General features: G+C 39.5%; 1 protein-coding gene across 1 annotated transcript; it reads left to right on the top strand.

Moving 5' to 3' along the window:
* The first annotated feature begins 409 nt into the window (after nucleotides 1-409).
* Nucleotides 410-8,417, top strand: rcc1 (regulator of chromosome condensation 1). Its single transcript, XM_073485463.1, has 10 exons — nucleotides 410-489; nucleotides 1,483-1,579; nucleotides 3,038-3,225; nucleotides 3,341-3,520; nucleotides 4,914-5,010; nucleotides 5,110-5,232; nucleotides 5,382-5,540; nucleotides 6,012-6,131; nucleotides 6,425-6,577; nucleotides 7,673-8,417. Exons 2-10 carry the CDS (start codon nucleotides 1,501-1,503, stop codon nucleotides 7,846-7,848), a joined length of 1,275 nt encoding a protein of 424 aa, XP_073341564.1. The 5' UTR covers nucleotides 410-489; nucleotides 1,483-1,500; the 3' UTR covers nucleotides 7,849-8,417.
* The last annotated feature ends 4,308 nt before the right edge of the window (nucleotides 8,418-12,725 follow it).

The following is a 12,725-nucleotide window of genomic DNA, read 5'->3' as shown; positions in this document are numbered from 1 at the left end:
ATAGATTACACTACCTGACTATATATGGTAGTTACAATAGACTGCAGCATTAAAATTCTACTTTATAATACATCTGCTATAACAATCAAATAATAATATTATTTAACACTTATAGGAATCATTCTAATTGCTGATAGACTTACTTAAAAAAACTCACTTACTTTTTAGGTAAATGATCCCAGTTTTTGCACATTTGAGTGCTACTGTCTCTTTAAGGAAGCGGGGCTTGCAAAAAAAACGCTACCCGGTTTACTGTGCCTCTGATTGGCTCACCCTGCCACTCTTACCCTAAACATAGCCAATCATTACTCCTCATGCCTAAAAACCTCAACCCAACCAATGAAGTTAACGAGTTCTAGCCAATCAGAGGCACCGTAGGGCGGGCCTTGCTTATGCCATAGTAGGATTCGTAATTTAGCGACCGGGAACAAGCGGAACAAGGTGTGCACGTTCACTTCTAGGCAAACTTCAACCTTCCACGTATCACAGGTTAGTAAATTATTAGCGCATAAAATGTCCAAAAGACAAGCACTACTCAGCTACTTCAGCAATGTGTGTGTAGTCCATTCAATAAATTGTGTTATTGTAGTTCTTTCATTCCCGAATGTCATGCTAACGCCGCTAGCTTACGTTAGTTAGCTTTGGCTAGCAGACAGCTCAAGTTAGCTAGTGTCATGTAGAGTAGCTATACTTTAATGCTGTTCAAGTTACATGTGCTTGATATTAAAAATAACTTTAAATGCAACATTGCCTAGTACCTGAACGCGTCACGTTCATTTCTGATCAATAAGTACACTGAAGCTCTGCCATATACACGCTTTTCGGTAATGTTAACCTAGCTATCTGGATGTTAGCAAGGACACATGGGCACTGCCAGCGTTAGATCACGCTGCCTATTTTAAACTATGGCATTCCTCAAGCGTATGTTGAATGTTAAGGCACTGACAACACTATCTAGACACGTCTTCACAAAAAAATGAGTGTCTATCATAGAGTTAGGTGACTGAGAGCCGAGGTTGACTCTAGTTTGAAGTGCCCTCATTCTGCGGAGGTTATAACAGCCTGGGAGCAGAAGTGGAGGAAGCACAGCTGTCCTGAATCTGACACTGTTCCAGCCATTGAAATGACTCTCTGACAGCTGTTGAAGCCCAACAACTCCTGGGTAATGTCAGTTGGTCAACTTTGTTTGCCAGTAGGCTTGTGAGTTAGTGCCTACCATGGATAAACTTTCCACTCAAAGCCCCACAACTTCACACAAGGTCCAGTTGTGTTGAGATCTGCAGGAGAGACCATAATGGATGTTTTGATGGCATCACTGTTCACTAACAACTCTCATTTATTCTGTATTGTGATCTTTGCAGCTGTATTTATAAGTGTGATATCATTACCTCTACGAGCAAACCATCATTACAGCTCTCTCTGACTATAACCCATGGTAGGTGATTAAAATCAGTCTTCTGTTGTTTGTTTGTTTTTCCAAAGTCCTTAAGTGTTGCTGTCATGCCTGCCAAAAAGACCACCACCAAGAGGAAGTCTGAGGCCATTGTGGAGGATGTGAAAGACCCCAAGAAAGTGAAAGGTAAGTCATTGAGCTTTCCAAAAACAAACAAATGATAAAGGTGTGTGTGTATATATTGTTAACTGCCTTGTTGAAAATAATTACAATGAGAGTAAATTTACACATGCATAGTAGATATATTTCAAACTAGAAGAACCAAATCAAATTATGAGAATAGTTTACACGCAGTTCCTGGATGGAAAGCATTTGGCTGTAGGCATGCCACAACACATCAACCAAGTTTTAATTAGTTACCTCATGTGTCAAGCACACTATTCTTGTGCCACAGCCAAGTTTGGTCAGAGGTGTTAAGTAACTATGATCAGTGACGTGCTCAGACATTTAAGGGGCTCAAGCTAATTCACAAATTCTCTATTCCCACCCTGGTGTTGCCACACCACCATTCATAAGCACACATTGCTTTCCCTGAGTGCTTTTTGGTGAAAGCAATACTTAACACCAGAGTGGTACCAAAGTTGGACTGAGCATATAATATTCAAGACAAACACACCCAGCTGAGCCGCTCCACCGGTTGTTGACAAGTTCAGTTTAGAGTGCAGAAACGCCCAAATGCCATGGAGTGGCATAGTAACCTAGTTTTTAGAATGTGTGTCTATTTTTTTGTTGACAAGTTTATCTTTCACTTGTTACATTCATTGATAAATAATTACAGCGTAATACAATTAACTACAGGTTTCAAACTTGTCAAGTCTGAGGGTGAAAGGACAGGTGCTCAAGCCCCTGACTCACCCTAAAGTTAAGTGTACATGTTGGTAACTTTTAACTTGCAGTCACTGCTTCCTTTTACATTTGCAGTTTTTGTGATCAGTGGATCTGCAGTTTATGCACTGTTAAATTAGGGTTTTCGGTTTTTGTTTCTTAACGCGATTATCTTATTTAAGAGATTTTAAAGCAAAACTAGGCTAATAAGGCCTACATAATTTAACTAAACTTTGCAGCTGCATTTGTAAATAAAGCATGCTGCAACACACCAACATAGTTTGAATTACTTGCCTCAAGTCCCAAGCAGGTTTCTCTTCCTGCCACATGCAAGTTTGCGAGTTTTTCCTACCATTATATGGTTTAGGTGCAGCACCCAAGCTGCTTTTGGCACCACCTAAGCCAAATGAATGTAAAAATCAATCTGGAGAGCATGAAAACTAACTAAATGACTTTTCCAAGATCTAATGGTTGTGGCTATCCTCAGTGGACTTGGCCCGATGGTCAAAAATCATGTGAAATCCCATATTTTTATTAACAGTCAAACGTTCAAGTCAGTTTTCCAAGACCAATTGGTCAGCAGTTTTGCTCTGTTAAATTCAGGTTTTCAGTTCTTTATTCTGACCATATCTGATTTGAGGGCTTTTAAAGCAAAATGAGGCTAACAAGGCTTACTTAATTTGAGTGAGCTTTGTAGCTGCATTTTTGATTATGATATAATTTACTTTTAATAAACGTGTAAAATTGTGTGTTTGACAGTTTCCCACAGGAGTCATGGCAAGGAGGCAGGCCAGGTTCTTGTACTGGGCATGGGAGATGTTGGACAGTTGGGTCACGGCGAGGACATCTTTCAGAGGAAGAAGCCGTCCCTTGTGTCCCTGCCAGAGAAAATTGTGCAAGTGGTGGCTGGAGGCATGCACACTGTATGCCTCAGCGACACTGGCAATGTAGGTGACCATCTGTCTTGTTTTTTAAATGGAATTGTATTACTATTACTGTGACTGCCTGCTAACATTTCAACTCATTTTTTTTTGTTGTGTTTGTTTGTTTGTTTGTTTTTAGGTCTACACTTTTGGCTGTAATGACGAAGGGGCCCTTGGTCGGGACACAACAGAGTCGGGGTCTGAGATGGTTCCAGGAAAGGTGCCACTGGAGGAGAAGGTGGTCCAGGTGTCGGCAGGGGACAGCCACACAGCTGCACTCACAGATGATGGAGAAGTGTACATGTGGGGCGCCTTCAGGGTTAGTAACCTGCTGTTTTCAGCCACCTAGATCTGCGTTCATAAGTCAGGAGGTTTGTGTGGGAGAGATCTTCCCCACATCTCGTCGACTAGTCATTTTTGTCTCTTTTTTTAAAGTTATTTAACCTCCTCCACTTTCCTGGCTGTCACTGGGAGAGCAAGTTCTTCCTCCCCATATATAAAAATGTATTTATTGGATTATGATTACTGTTTAGTAATTGATTGCTGTTTTTACTGAAGCAATAACACTAACAAAATTTTAATTATCCACTCTATAAAATCTCCATATGCTCTCAAACTAGAATAACAGACAATATTGCAGAGTATTTCTCCCCCCTGTGTGTGCAGTCTCCTGGTGGTTTGATATTGTTTGAGGCAAGATAATAGAAACCTCAAAATGTTTGCATGTGTCTTTTTTGGCTTATATGACAGCATCAGTTTCCCCCCCGACACCAAATATGTCATGTCAATCAGCACTTCTGAGAAAACATTACAAACTCCTGTATTATAGTAATAGTTCATCTGTGTGATAGTAAGCTTAATGTGATTTGGCCACCATAGCGTGACGTCAGCTTGTGTTGAGTCTGTCTAGCCTTTCTGCTGCAGGGCTGCTACGTTTTTGTATTTTGTTTTCCTCTGCACCACTCCACCCCCACTGTGAATAAATGGGAGGACTGGCTTTTTTGCTGCAATGTACGATTTGGGCTGTGTGAGGCCTCAGGTCATCAACCACTTCTTATTTAGTTAAAACTGACATGATGCTCTGCTGATTTAACATCAAATGATCTTTCAGGTTTCCTCTCGTCAGTTTCCTTTCTTAACCCTTCCGAAGTTGATTTCTCCCCAGTGGTGTGCGTCTCCTCTCTAACTGCCTCTGAACAAGCGAGGTTCTTCCCAGAATCTGAGCTTTTGAACTTTTCTCACATCCATCTGTTTGAGCTCTGTAATATCTGCTCCATGTGGCTACATGACCAAATCTCTGACAGTTGAAGCATTTTTCATGGTTTGGAATAAAGTGACTTTAGTTTTCTTAACTTCTTAGAGGGAAAAGTAAAGATGTTCAAACATGATGATCCTTCGTTACACCATTCTTAATTATTTTCATGTCTCTGCATTTATTATCACTCCTGCTAGATTACTCCTTGGTTTTTCATTATTAATTCTCCATGGCACACTGGCAATCACATCTCAATTACTGTACCTTTACCTACCCTCTACATTCTGACAGGAGTGAGGCTGCATTTCACTATGTAATCTCAGATCCTTATTGATAATGTTATTGTTATCCCAGATCTAATGTTATATTTTGAATGTCTCCTGTATGTGCATTATAGTGTACATCCCATCAACTACCTTCCATATACTAATTTAATATGCTGGACCCTTTTTTCCAGGATAACAACGGAGTTATAGGTCTACTGGAGCCCCTGAAAACATGTACTGTTCCAGTCAAAGTCCCCATGCCTGAACCAGTTGTGAAAATTGCATCAGGTAATAATGAGTCCGCTTCAGTGCCGCGTGTTTTTTTTTCTATGCTGCATATTAACGTCTGACAATGTTTCTTTTTATCTTTCACAATTTCTTTGAAAGGTAACGACCACCTGGTAATGGTTACGCTGGAGGGATACCTTTACTCATCAGGCAATGGAGAGCAGGGGCAGCTGGGAAGAGTGCCTGAAATCTTTTCAAACAGAGGAGGCAGGAAAGGCCTCGGTAAGTAACACAAGCCCGAAGCATCAATAGCACAAGATTTAACATGTACATTAATGTCTGATTCATGGTTACATTGACAGTCGATGTTGTCATGGCTTTAATGTGTATTACTGTGGCGTTCTGGCTGCCTGTGTGTCCTGTGATTTCAGAACGGATGCTGGTGCCACAGATAGTTTCTCTGAAAGGGAAAAAAGGGAAAGAAGGGAAAGTTAAGTGCATCGACGTCTTCTGTGGATCCTACTTCACCTTTGCTGTCACAAAAGAAGGACATATTTATGGATTTGGCCTCGCCAACTATCACCAGCTGGGTTAGTATGGACCATCAGTGTTAAGCCCTTTTTGAAAATGGGAATTCCATTAATTTATATTATAATTTTAACTGTAGTGGTATGTAGACTGCTTTCAGAGTCTTTGCACCATAAATAATTGAAGCGTACTTTAAAGTTTCATACTGTTTTGAACGTGTTAAATCTACCTAGTATTGTGTTATATTTTATAATTGTTTTAATTTGCTTATTGTTTTTCTTATTGCAATTATGAGAATTGACATTGTACATTTAAAATTGTTTTTATTTTTTATTGATACACTTCAATAGTCAGGTCTCTCTTGAAAATGAGATCTCAATCTCAGTGGGACTTCCCTGTTTCAATAACAGCTTTTATATGTATATCTGACATTGTTATTTTCGAGTCAGTTGCTCATATTCTGCTTGAAGGCAGTTGTATCAAACATTGTGAGGTTAATTTATTTGTCCTCATATCTTTATCCTATCCTTTAGGCACTAAAAGCACCAAGATATGTTTTTCCCCGGAAAAACTGGTGTGCTTCAAGAACTCCACCACTTCCTGGGTGCAGTTCACTGGAGGGCAACATCACTCAGTCTGCCTTGATGCTGAAGGTAAGTTCCACATATGTGCTCTTTCAGGCCTGATCCAGATTTATGCTGTGTGGCCTTTACAAGGTAATACGTAAGTAAGCAGGTAATATACAACTGATGTTACACATGTAGACAGTGTTGACAGTGTTTGAAATTCAACAATATACCCCAAACCCTGGCTGAAAACAAGATATCAGGCATTACAAGTAGAAACAATAAAAAGTTGTTTTGTCGGAATAATAAAATAAGACACAGCAAGGACAGCACGTGATACAAGCAAACAGATGAATCCTCTGAATGTCTTCATCTTGTAGGACATGTGTACAGTCTGGGCAGAGCAGATTATGGTCGTCTCGGTCTGGGCGAAGGCGCTGAAGAGAAGAGTGATCCCACACTTGTGACTGGGATGGAGCCGGCCAGCAGTGTGGCATGTGGGGCGTCTGTCAGCTTTGCTGTGACCAGAGAAGGTGAGAAAACAAGAGAAGGTGTCAGAAGTTTGAGTGATCAGTGCCTGAGTTGGTTTCATAAGTTTTCACTTGTATTCAGTTCAAGTGTTCAGTGTTCACTCAAGTATCACTTGCTTTTATGGCGAGTCCTTAGTCCTTGACAGTTTTCACAGCTTCATTTGCCTGTTTGTAAAGAGTTACAATTTTCTTTTGCCGTTTTCAAACTTTTAAAAGTGCTTGAACCTGTAACTGCATTACTTTGATAATAAGTTGTTTTATATTGGCTCAGCTAGATTATAGAGGATTCCTAGTTTACTTACAATCAGATGACATTTTCTGAAACATGAAACTTTTGTGTTTTCCTTAAATTTGTCACTGTTCTGTAGAAAGGTATCACACAACATAATGTTGGCCGTTTCCAGCACAATAACATCAGATCTAATGCAACAAAGTGAAATAATCTTTTTGAGTGTATACAGTATGTGGGTTTTCAAAGAATGAAGCCTTAGCTTGAAACTCTGATGATTCCCTTTATCTTCATCTACATCCAAAAATATCTACTCTAGCGCTCACTAAAATCGACCAGTTTACTTCAACACAAGAAAGGGTGATACAGACTAATTAAAAATCCAAGGTTATCAAAGCACTGATGCAAGAATTCACGACAGTCAAAAAACTGGCTCCACTGCCCCCATGCCTGACTGCGCCAGAGATACCCACCGAGAAACAAAACTCACGAGACATCATCAAAATAAAATAGTGCAGTTACCAGGAAACAGTCCTAGTTAACTACTCCCAAATATTAGAAATACAATATAAAAGAGATTTTACACATTTTGTATTTAATTATCAGCACCTTTTAAGCGCAAGAAATCAAAAGATTAACTCATTGCGTTACTGTAAATATGAACTGTGGATACATCAAACTGTAAATAATGTCTATATACAAAAATATGTAATTCATCACAGCTGTAATGTGCTGGAAAAGCTTGAAAATGCCCCTTTTAAAGTGCTTAAATTTGACTGTGAAAAAGGTGTAAGAATCCTGAATGAGCCAAAAAGGTTAAAAAAGAAAAGGTTGCTCACTCCACCTTCTGTTGCCTGTTGTCACTCCAGGATCTGTGTATGCCTGGGGCATGGGCACCAACCTGCAGCTTGGCACCGGAGAGGAGGAGGATGAATGGAGCCCTGTTAAGATGACGGGCAAGCAGCTGGAGAACCGTGTAGTAATGATGGCCTCCAGTGGAGGGCAGCATACAGCTCTTTTGGTCAAAGACAAGCAGGAGAGCTGATGTCCATCTGACTGATGGGGGATCTTTTGATCAGATATTCGGTGGGGCCTTGTTCCATTGCCTAAATCTGGAGATGGGGTTGATCTGTGTGACTTCCTGTGCTGAGCTGAGGTAGAGGTGAGAGTCAGGCGCTTTTATTGGAACTCTTCTCTTCCTGCCGTGGGGAAAATGTTCGTGGATGTTCACTAGATCATGACAAATGAGAGACTATTTTTTTAAATCTAGTTTTTGATGTTCACTTTGAATTCTTTTCATTAAACGTCATTAGTATGACTGTACGAAAGTGTATGTGATGTTTGTGAATGTGAGTATTGGCATGTACATAAAGGAAGTGAGAGTGTAACCCTTTTAATGAAGTCCACAAAGTCTTTTTAATTTTTTCTTTCCTTGAAAGCAAATCATTTCATTTACTCTGGTTCAGACATTTATACTGAGATTGATATGTGAGACTACTGTTCATTTTACTTTGAGCACACAACGTTGTGTCTAATTGGAAACACATCATACTGTAACCTGCAATTTTGTTGCTTTTTCTGTCTGACAATAAAGATTACATTTTAGGTTTTAAAGCCTTTTTTTCTTATCAAATGCACCAAATATTCAGTAACTATTTTCATAATTAATTGCGCTATTTTCCTGAAAAATACTGAACATTTTGTAGTTTGAGTGTCACAGGTGTGAGCATTTAAAATTTGGCTTCTGGAAAATGGGATTGTTTTGAACTCATTTTTGACACAACATAGACAAAACATTTAATTTACCAACAGAACAGTTAGCAGTTTGAGCGATAATGAAAATGAATAGCCACAGCTGTGCTGTGCAGTTACCACAGACATGTTAGCAGGATGCTAAATCTAACACCCTGCTTGCAAAAGGGAAAATCCACTCTAACACAAAATCAATATTTTTCCAATAAGGTTGGACATGTCAGTCAATATTGAAGACTGGTTAACACATGACAAGAACACAAGAAAAGGAAATCGCTTGTTTGCTAACAACTTTTATACTGTAATTAAATAACTGAAAAAATGCAAAAGACAAAGTGGTGACCACTGAATGTGTTGGTAGTCTGATAGGGTGACATGGAAAAAATCCATCAACAATATAATGTGACATAATACATTGCTTTTGTCTTAAAGTGAATTAAATGTCTGACAAATTAATAAACTTCATCAAATTGATGCAGAAATCACACTAAAATCCCAAATTTACCATAAAGCAGTCATGTTCAGTGGTTTACAACATTATCCACAGTGGTGAAATTCTGAGACACTAAAGGGATAAATGCTGACGATAAACTATGTTTTATTGGTTTATTTCTCCGGTATCTACCATTGTTGCAGTCCTTTCTGATTATCAGAGACCATTGTGCTGGCAATATAAGCAGTTAAATTTAGTAAGGCTCAACCCTTATGATCGTGTTGGACATTAATATTAGTTCTGCAGACACCATGTCATTTTTCACCTTTTTTGTAAGTGGTGTGAAACGTAGGTTAAAACAAAGTTGCTGACGTTAAGTAGTTGCACCCTTGCTGCTTTATGTCTATTTTGTATGCAAATAACACATTCCATACCCATCGAGTCATGAATGTAAATCAGAAACACTTAAGGATGCAAATGATGGTACAAGTACATACATCAAAGCTATGTGCTTTTGTGTTTAATCTGGGGTGAAATGCGCGGGGTCCTTGCACGTCTCATCATGCTTTCATCTGGCCAAAAGGACCCATGATGAAATAAAAAAAATCGCTCGTGGCAGAAAGCTCAAAAAGCTTTGAAATGCTAAAGTATCTTTCACAAGCAGTTAACTGATCAGAATGAACCTTTTCTCTTGTTTGTTTTGCATCGCTGTTTGTCCTGTGATGAAACAGAAGTGTCAGAAATAGATTTGAACTGAAGGCAGCCTTTTTCTGCTCGGCAGTAATAAGTTGTACAGTGACCGTAATAGAAAGACAATGATTTTTATTTTCAGCACTTTACAAGTAGGAGACTGCTGTAACGTTTTGCTGTGAGGCTCCAAATAATGACTGAATTTTTTTTTTTGGATGAACATATCCTTTAACACAGTTCTTTTTTTCAAGTAGAAGCCATCTGAAAGGATTCTGGGCATTAAAAGAAATGTACATTTACTAACAATGTTTCTGAGAAACGTTCTCAAAGCACATTGTTCCTCAAAGAACATAACTTCCTTCATATATTGTTGACAGTTTCTGAAAAGTGTGAAAGTACTGGTATTCTCCTGCACTGCCATACACGACACACTGTAATTATCTCTTTCTATTATGAAGATAATAGTCTGACGATAATTTGATATTTGACACTGAAGTGTGACTGCAATTTAAGACACGTCGATGTGTCAACCCCTCAATATGTTTCATTACAACATTTTATTTCCGTAAAAAGTTTCCTTACCTCAGTAATGAGCTGTTGCGATGTCAAACACCAAGCGGAGTTAAATATTCAGTCTTGTTATCTTGGCACTGATTAAGTGGTCCCTCGATATGCACTCGTTATTTTACTCACCCACTGCGCCTGAATTTTGAGCAATTACATTTTTGATCTTGGACCCTTTTTTTTGTGAAAACTCAAGACCACATAAAAAGCCTGTTAAGATGTAGTTGTTTATCTCCGTCCTTCAGACCTCCAACACAAGCTGAATTCTTTGAAAGACTTTCAGAAGTCAGAAATTCACTGTTGATTGTTGATGATTGATTGAAAGCTGCGAGGTGAGGAAAGGCTGTTAAAAGCAGGCATCTTTGACATCACGCACTCGTGCACTCACAGACATTCTTCTACATTTCCAGCACAAAGAGAAACATTCGTACAGGGATTCAGCAAAAGCATCCTGTGATTAATTCCTTTCACTCGTAAAAAGTATTACTGGATTTTTCATAATGCGTGTGGGCTCTAATCGTCTTCCGTCAAACTAATTACAGAGGAGACAGAGGAGACTCAGGCACCTGCATCACAAACCACACATTCACTCTAATAACTGAGGGAGCCAAATTAATCGCAGCAGTTGCACAGCTGTACATAAGGATTTCATAAGCTTTTGTTCTGGTCACACTGTCTTTCACTTGTGCTTTACACTGACAGGCTGCACGATGCATTCATTAACAGCAGCATCGTGTTATTAAAATCATAACCTTACAAGAAAGCGAATGCTGGATCATTTTGCTCTGCCTTGATTGAGATGTGGCAGCCCATAAGTCACCCCGCTGCCTTTTTAATCAACTTGTCATTTCAAGTGTGGCATGCTGTGTCTCAGGTATCAATAAAATCCAAAGTTTTGTGATGATTTGAATGCTCTAGAGTGGCGTTACTCTGAGTTGTCTGAAAAAGCTTTGACTTTGAGTAAAATAGCGTGAAGATGGAAGTTAAAATATACAAAGCAAAAGAAGGATTGATTGAAAGCGAACACAACAGGCTACCCACAATACACTTAACATGCATTTTCTATCATTGCCTCCCCTCAAATGACAACTTGATTGTCTGCATGTTTGTGTGATAGAGCATTCAACCCACACTTCCTTCCCACCATGTAAGTTCTAAAACACATAACTCCTCTGTTATATCTGAAAAAAAGCCGCCCCTTTACCTTCAGATAATATTAGTAATAAAAAACATCTTCAAACAGGCACACTATTCATGTCAACACTGTCTTGCATCCTGTGTCTTAAAGTCTTGATAAATTTGACATAACAACAAAATGCCCTTGGCTGTTACCGATTCATTAAGAGATGTATGAAGTGCTACATGTATGAAGTGTCCACTGTTGCCATGGCAGAAACCAAAACATGTATTTCTGTGAGTGCGTGTGCAGGAAAACGAATAGGGTATTATTAGCAAATGAGCACCTCTCTTGCTGTTAAGCTGCTGGTTGTCCATTGCCTGTGGACCATTCTTGTAATTACTGGAGACTGCCTTGATGGATTGGACTCCTCGTCCAGTGGGCTGAGGGGCTTCTTGTGAGCCCCACAGTGGAGGACCAGCAGCTGTGCTGGGCTTGTAAGAAGGGCCAGTCTGTTGATCTGCTGCATGTTTACAGACCTGTTGAACTGACCTGATGACAACGGGCATCAACCTGCTTGATGAAGCACCATGGTGTATGACTCATCCCTTTAATGGGCTTTTCTTGTTAGCTACTAGACGTCCGTGACATATTGCTTCTGTGCTAATTACTGACATAGGTCCAGCTATGATCATATAAATCACCTCTGTGGGTGGCAGCTGGACTGAAAACAGACTATGGTCTCCTGAGGATCTGGTGCTAAATGTGGAGGAGACAGGGGCAGGAAAGGGGCAGGGTATTGGCTGAAGGTATACAAGTAGCAGTAGTATATCAGCCTTCCATACAAGGCATTAGTTACATCAAAAGACAGCGCTCTGCTTCATGAAGGTGCACTTTGCTAGATGCAGAAGACAACAGTTCTGTCTCTGTATCAAAGTTTTATTAAAAGAGTGCTCCACTGATGTAGGTTTGCACTCCTGTAATGTTTTTGGTCAGTTTAAAAGAAAATATAAGAACAAAATGAAGTTACTTCAGCAGATATTGTGGCACATTTAACTAGCAAAATGAAAAGCTGTAGTGAAAAACTCGACAGGACAGAGGGAACTCTCAAGAGGAAACAGTATAAAACCTTTATTCTACATACTTTTAAACAGCTCTGATGGGGCTCGGGATTTATTCGGAGGATGGCTATCATTATATGAACCTGGACTGTGTATGTGACTTTTTGGTGGTCTGACCAATCCTGTCGGCCTGTTGAGAGATTTAAAAAGTCATTGAAGTTAAGCTATTGTGCCTCGTGCCTCGATGCACAACTGACGCTGACTCAAATGACAGTTAATCAGACTTCGTGCAGTTCCTCTGGAGC

This window comes from Pagrus major, chromosome 17 (genome assembly GCF_040436345.1).
Source record: "Pagrus major chromosome 17, Pma_NU_1.0".
Lineage (NCBI taxonomy): Eukaryota > Metazoa > Chordata > Actinopteri > Spariformes > Sparidae > Pagrus > Pagrus major.
This window is presented reverse-complemented; position numbering and strand designations above follow the sequence as displayed.

Bases quoted from the DNA above. Each gene is read 5' to 3' on its own strand.
- rcc1 (XM_073485463.1), top strand. From the start codon at position 1,501: ATGCCTGCCAAAAAGACCACCACCAAGAGGAAGTCTGAGGCCATTGTG. The intron at 1,580-3,037 runs GTAAGTCATTGA...TGTGTTTGACAG, and splicing joins AGACCCCAAGAAAGTGAAAG to TTTCCCACAGGAGTCATGGC. The intron at 5,233-5,381 runs GTAAGTAACACA...CTGTGATTTCAG, and splicing joins AGGAGGCAGGAAAGGCCTCG to AACGGATGCTGGTGCCACAG.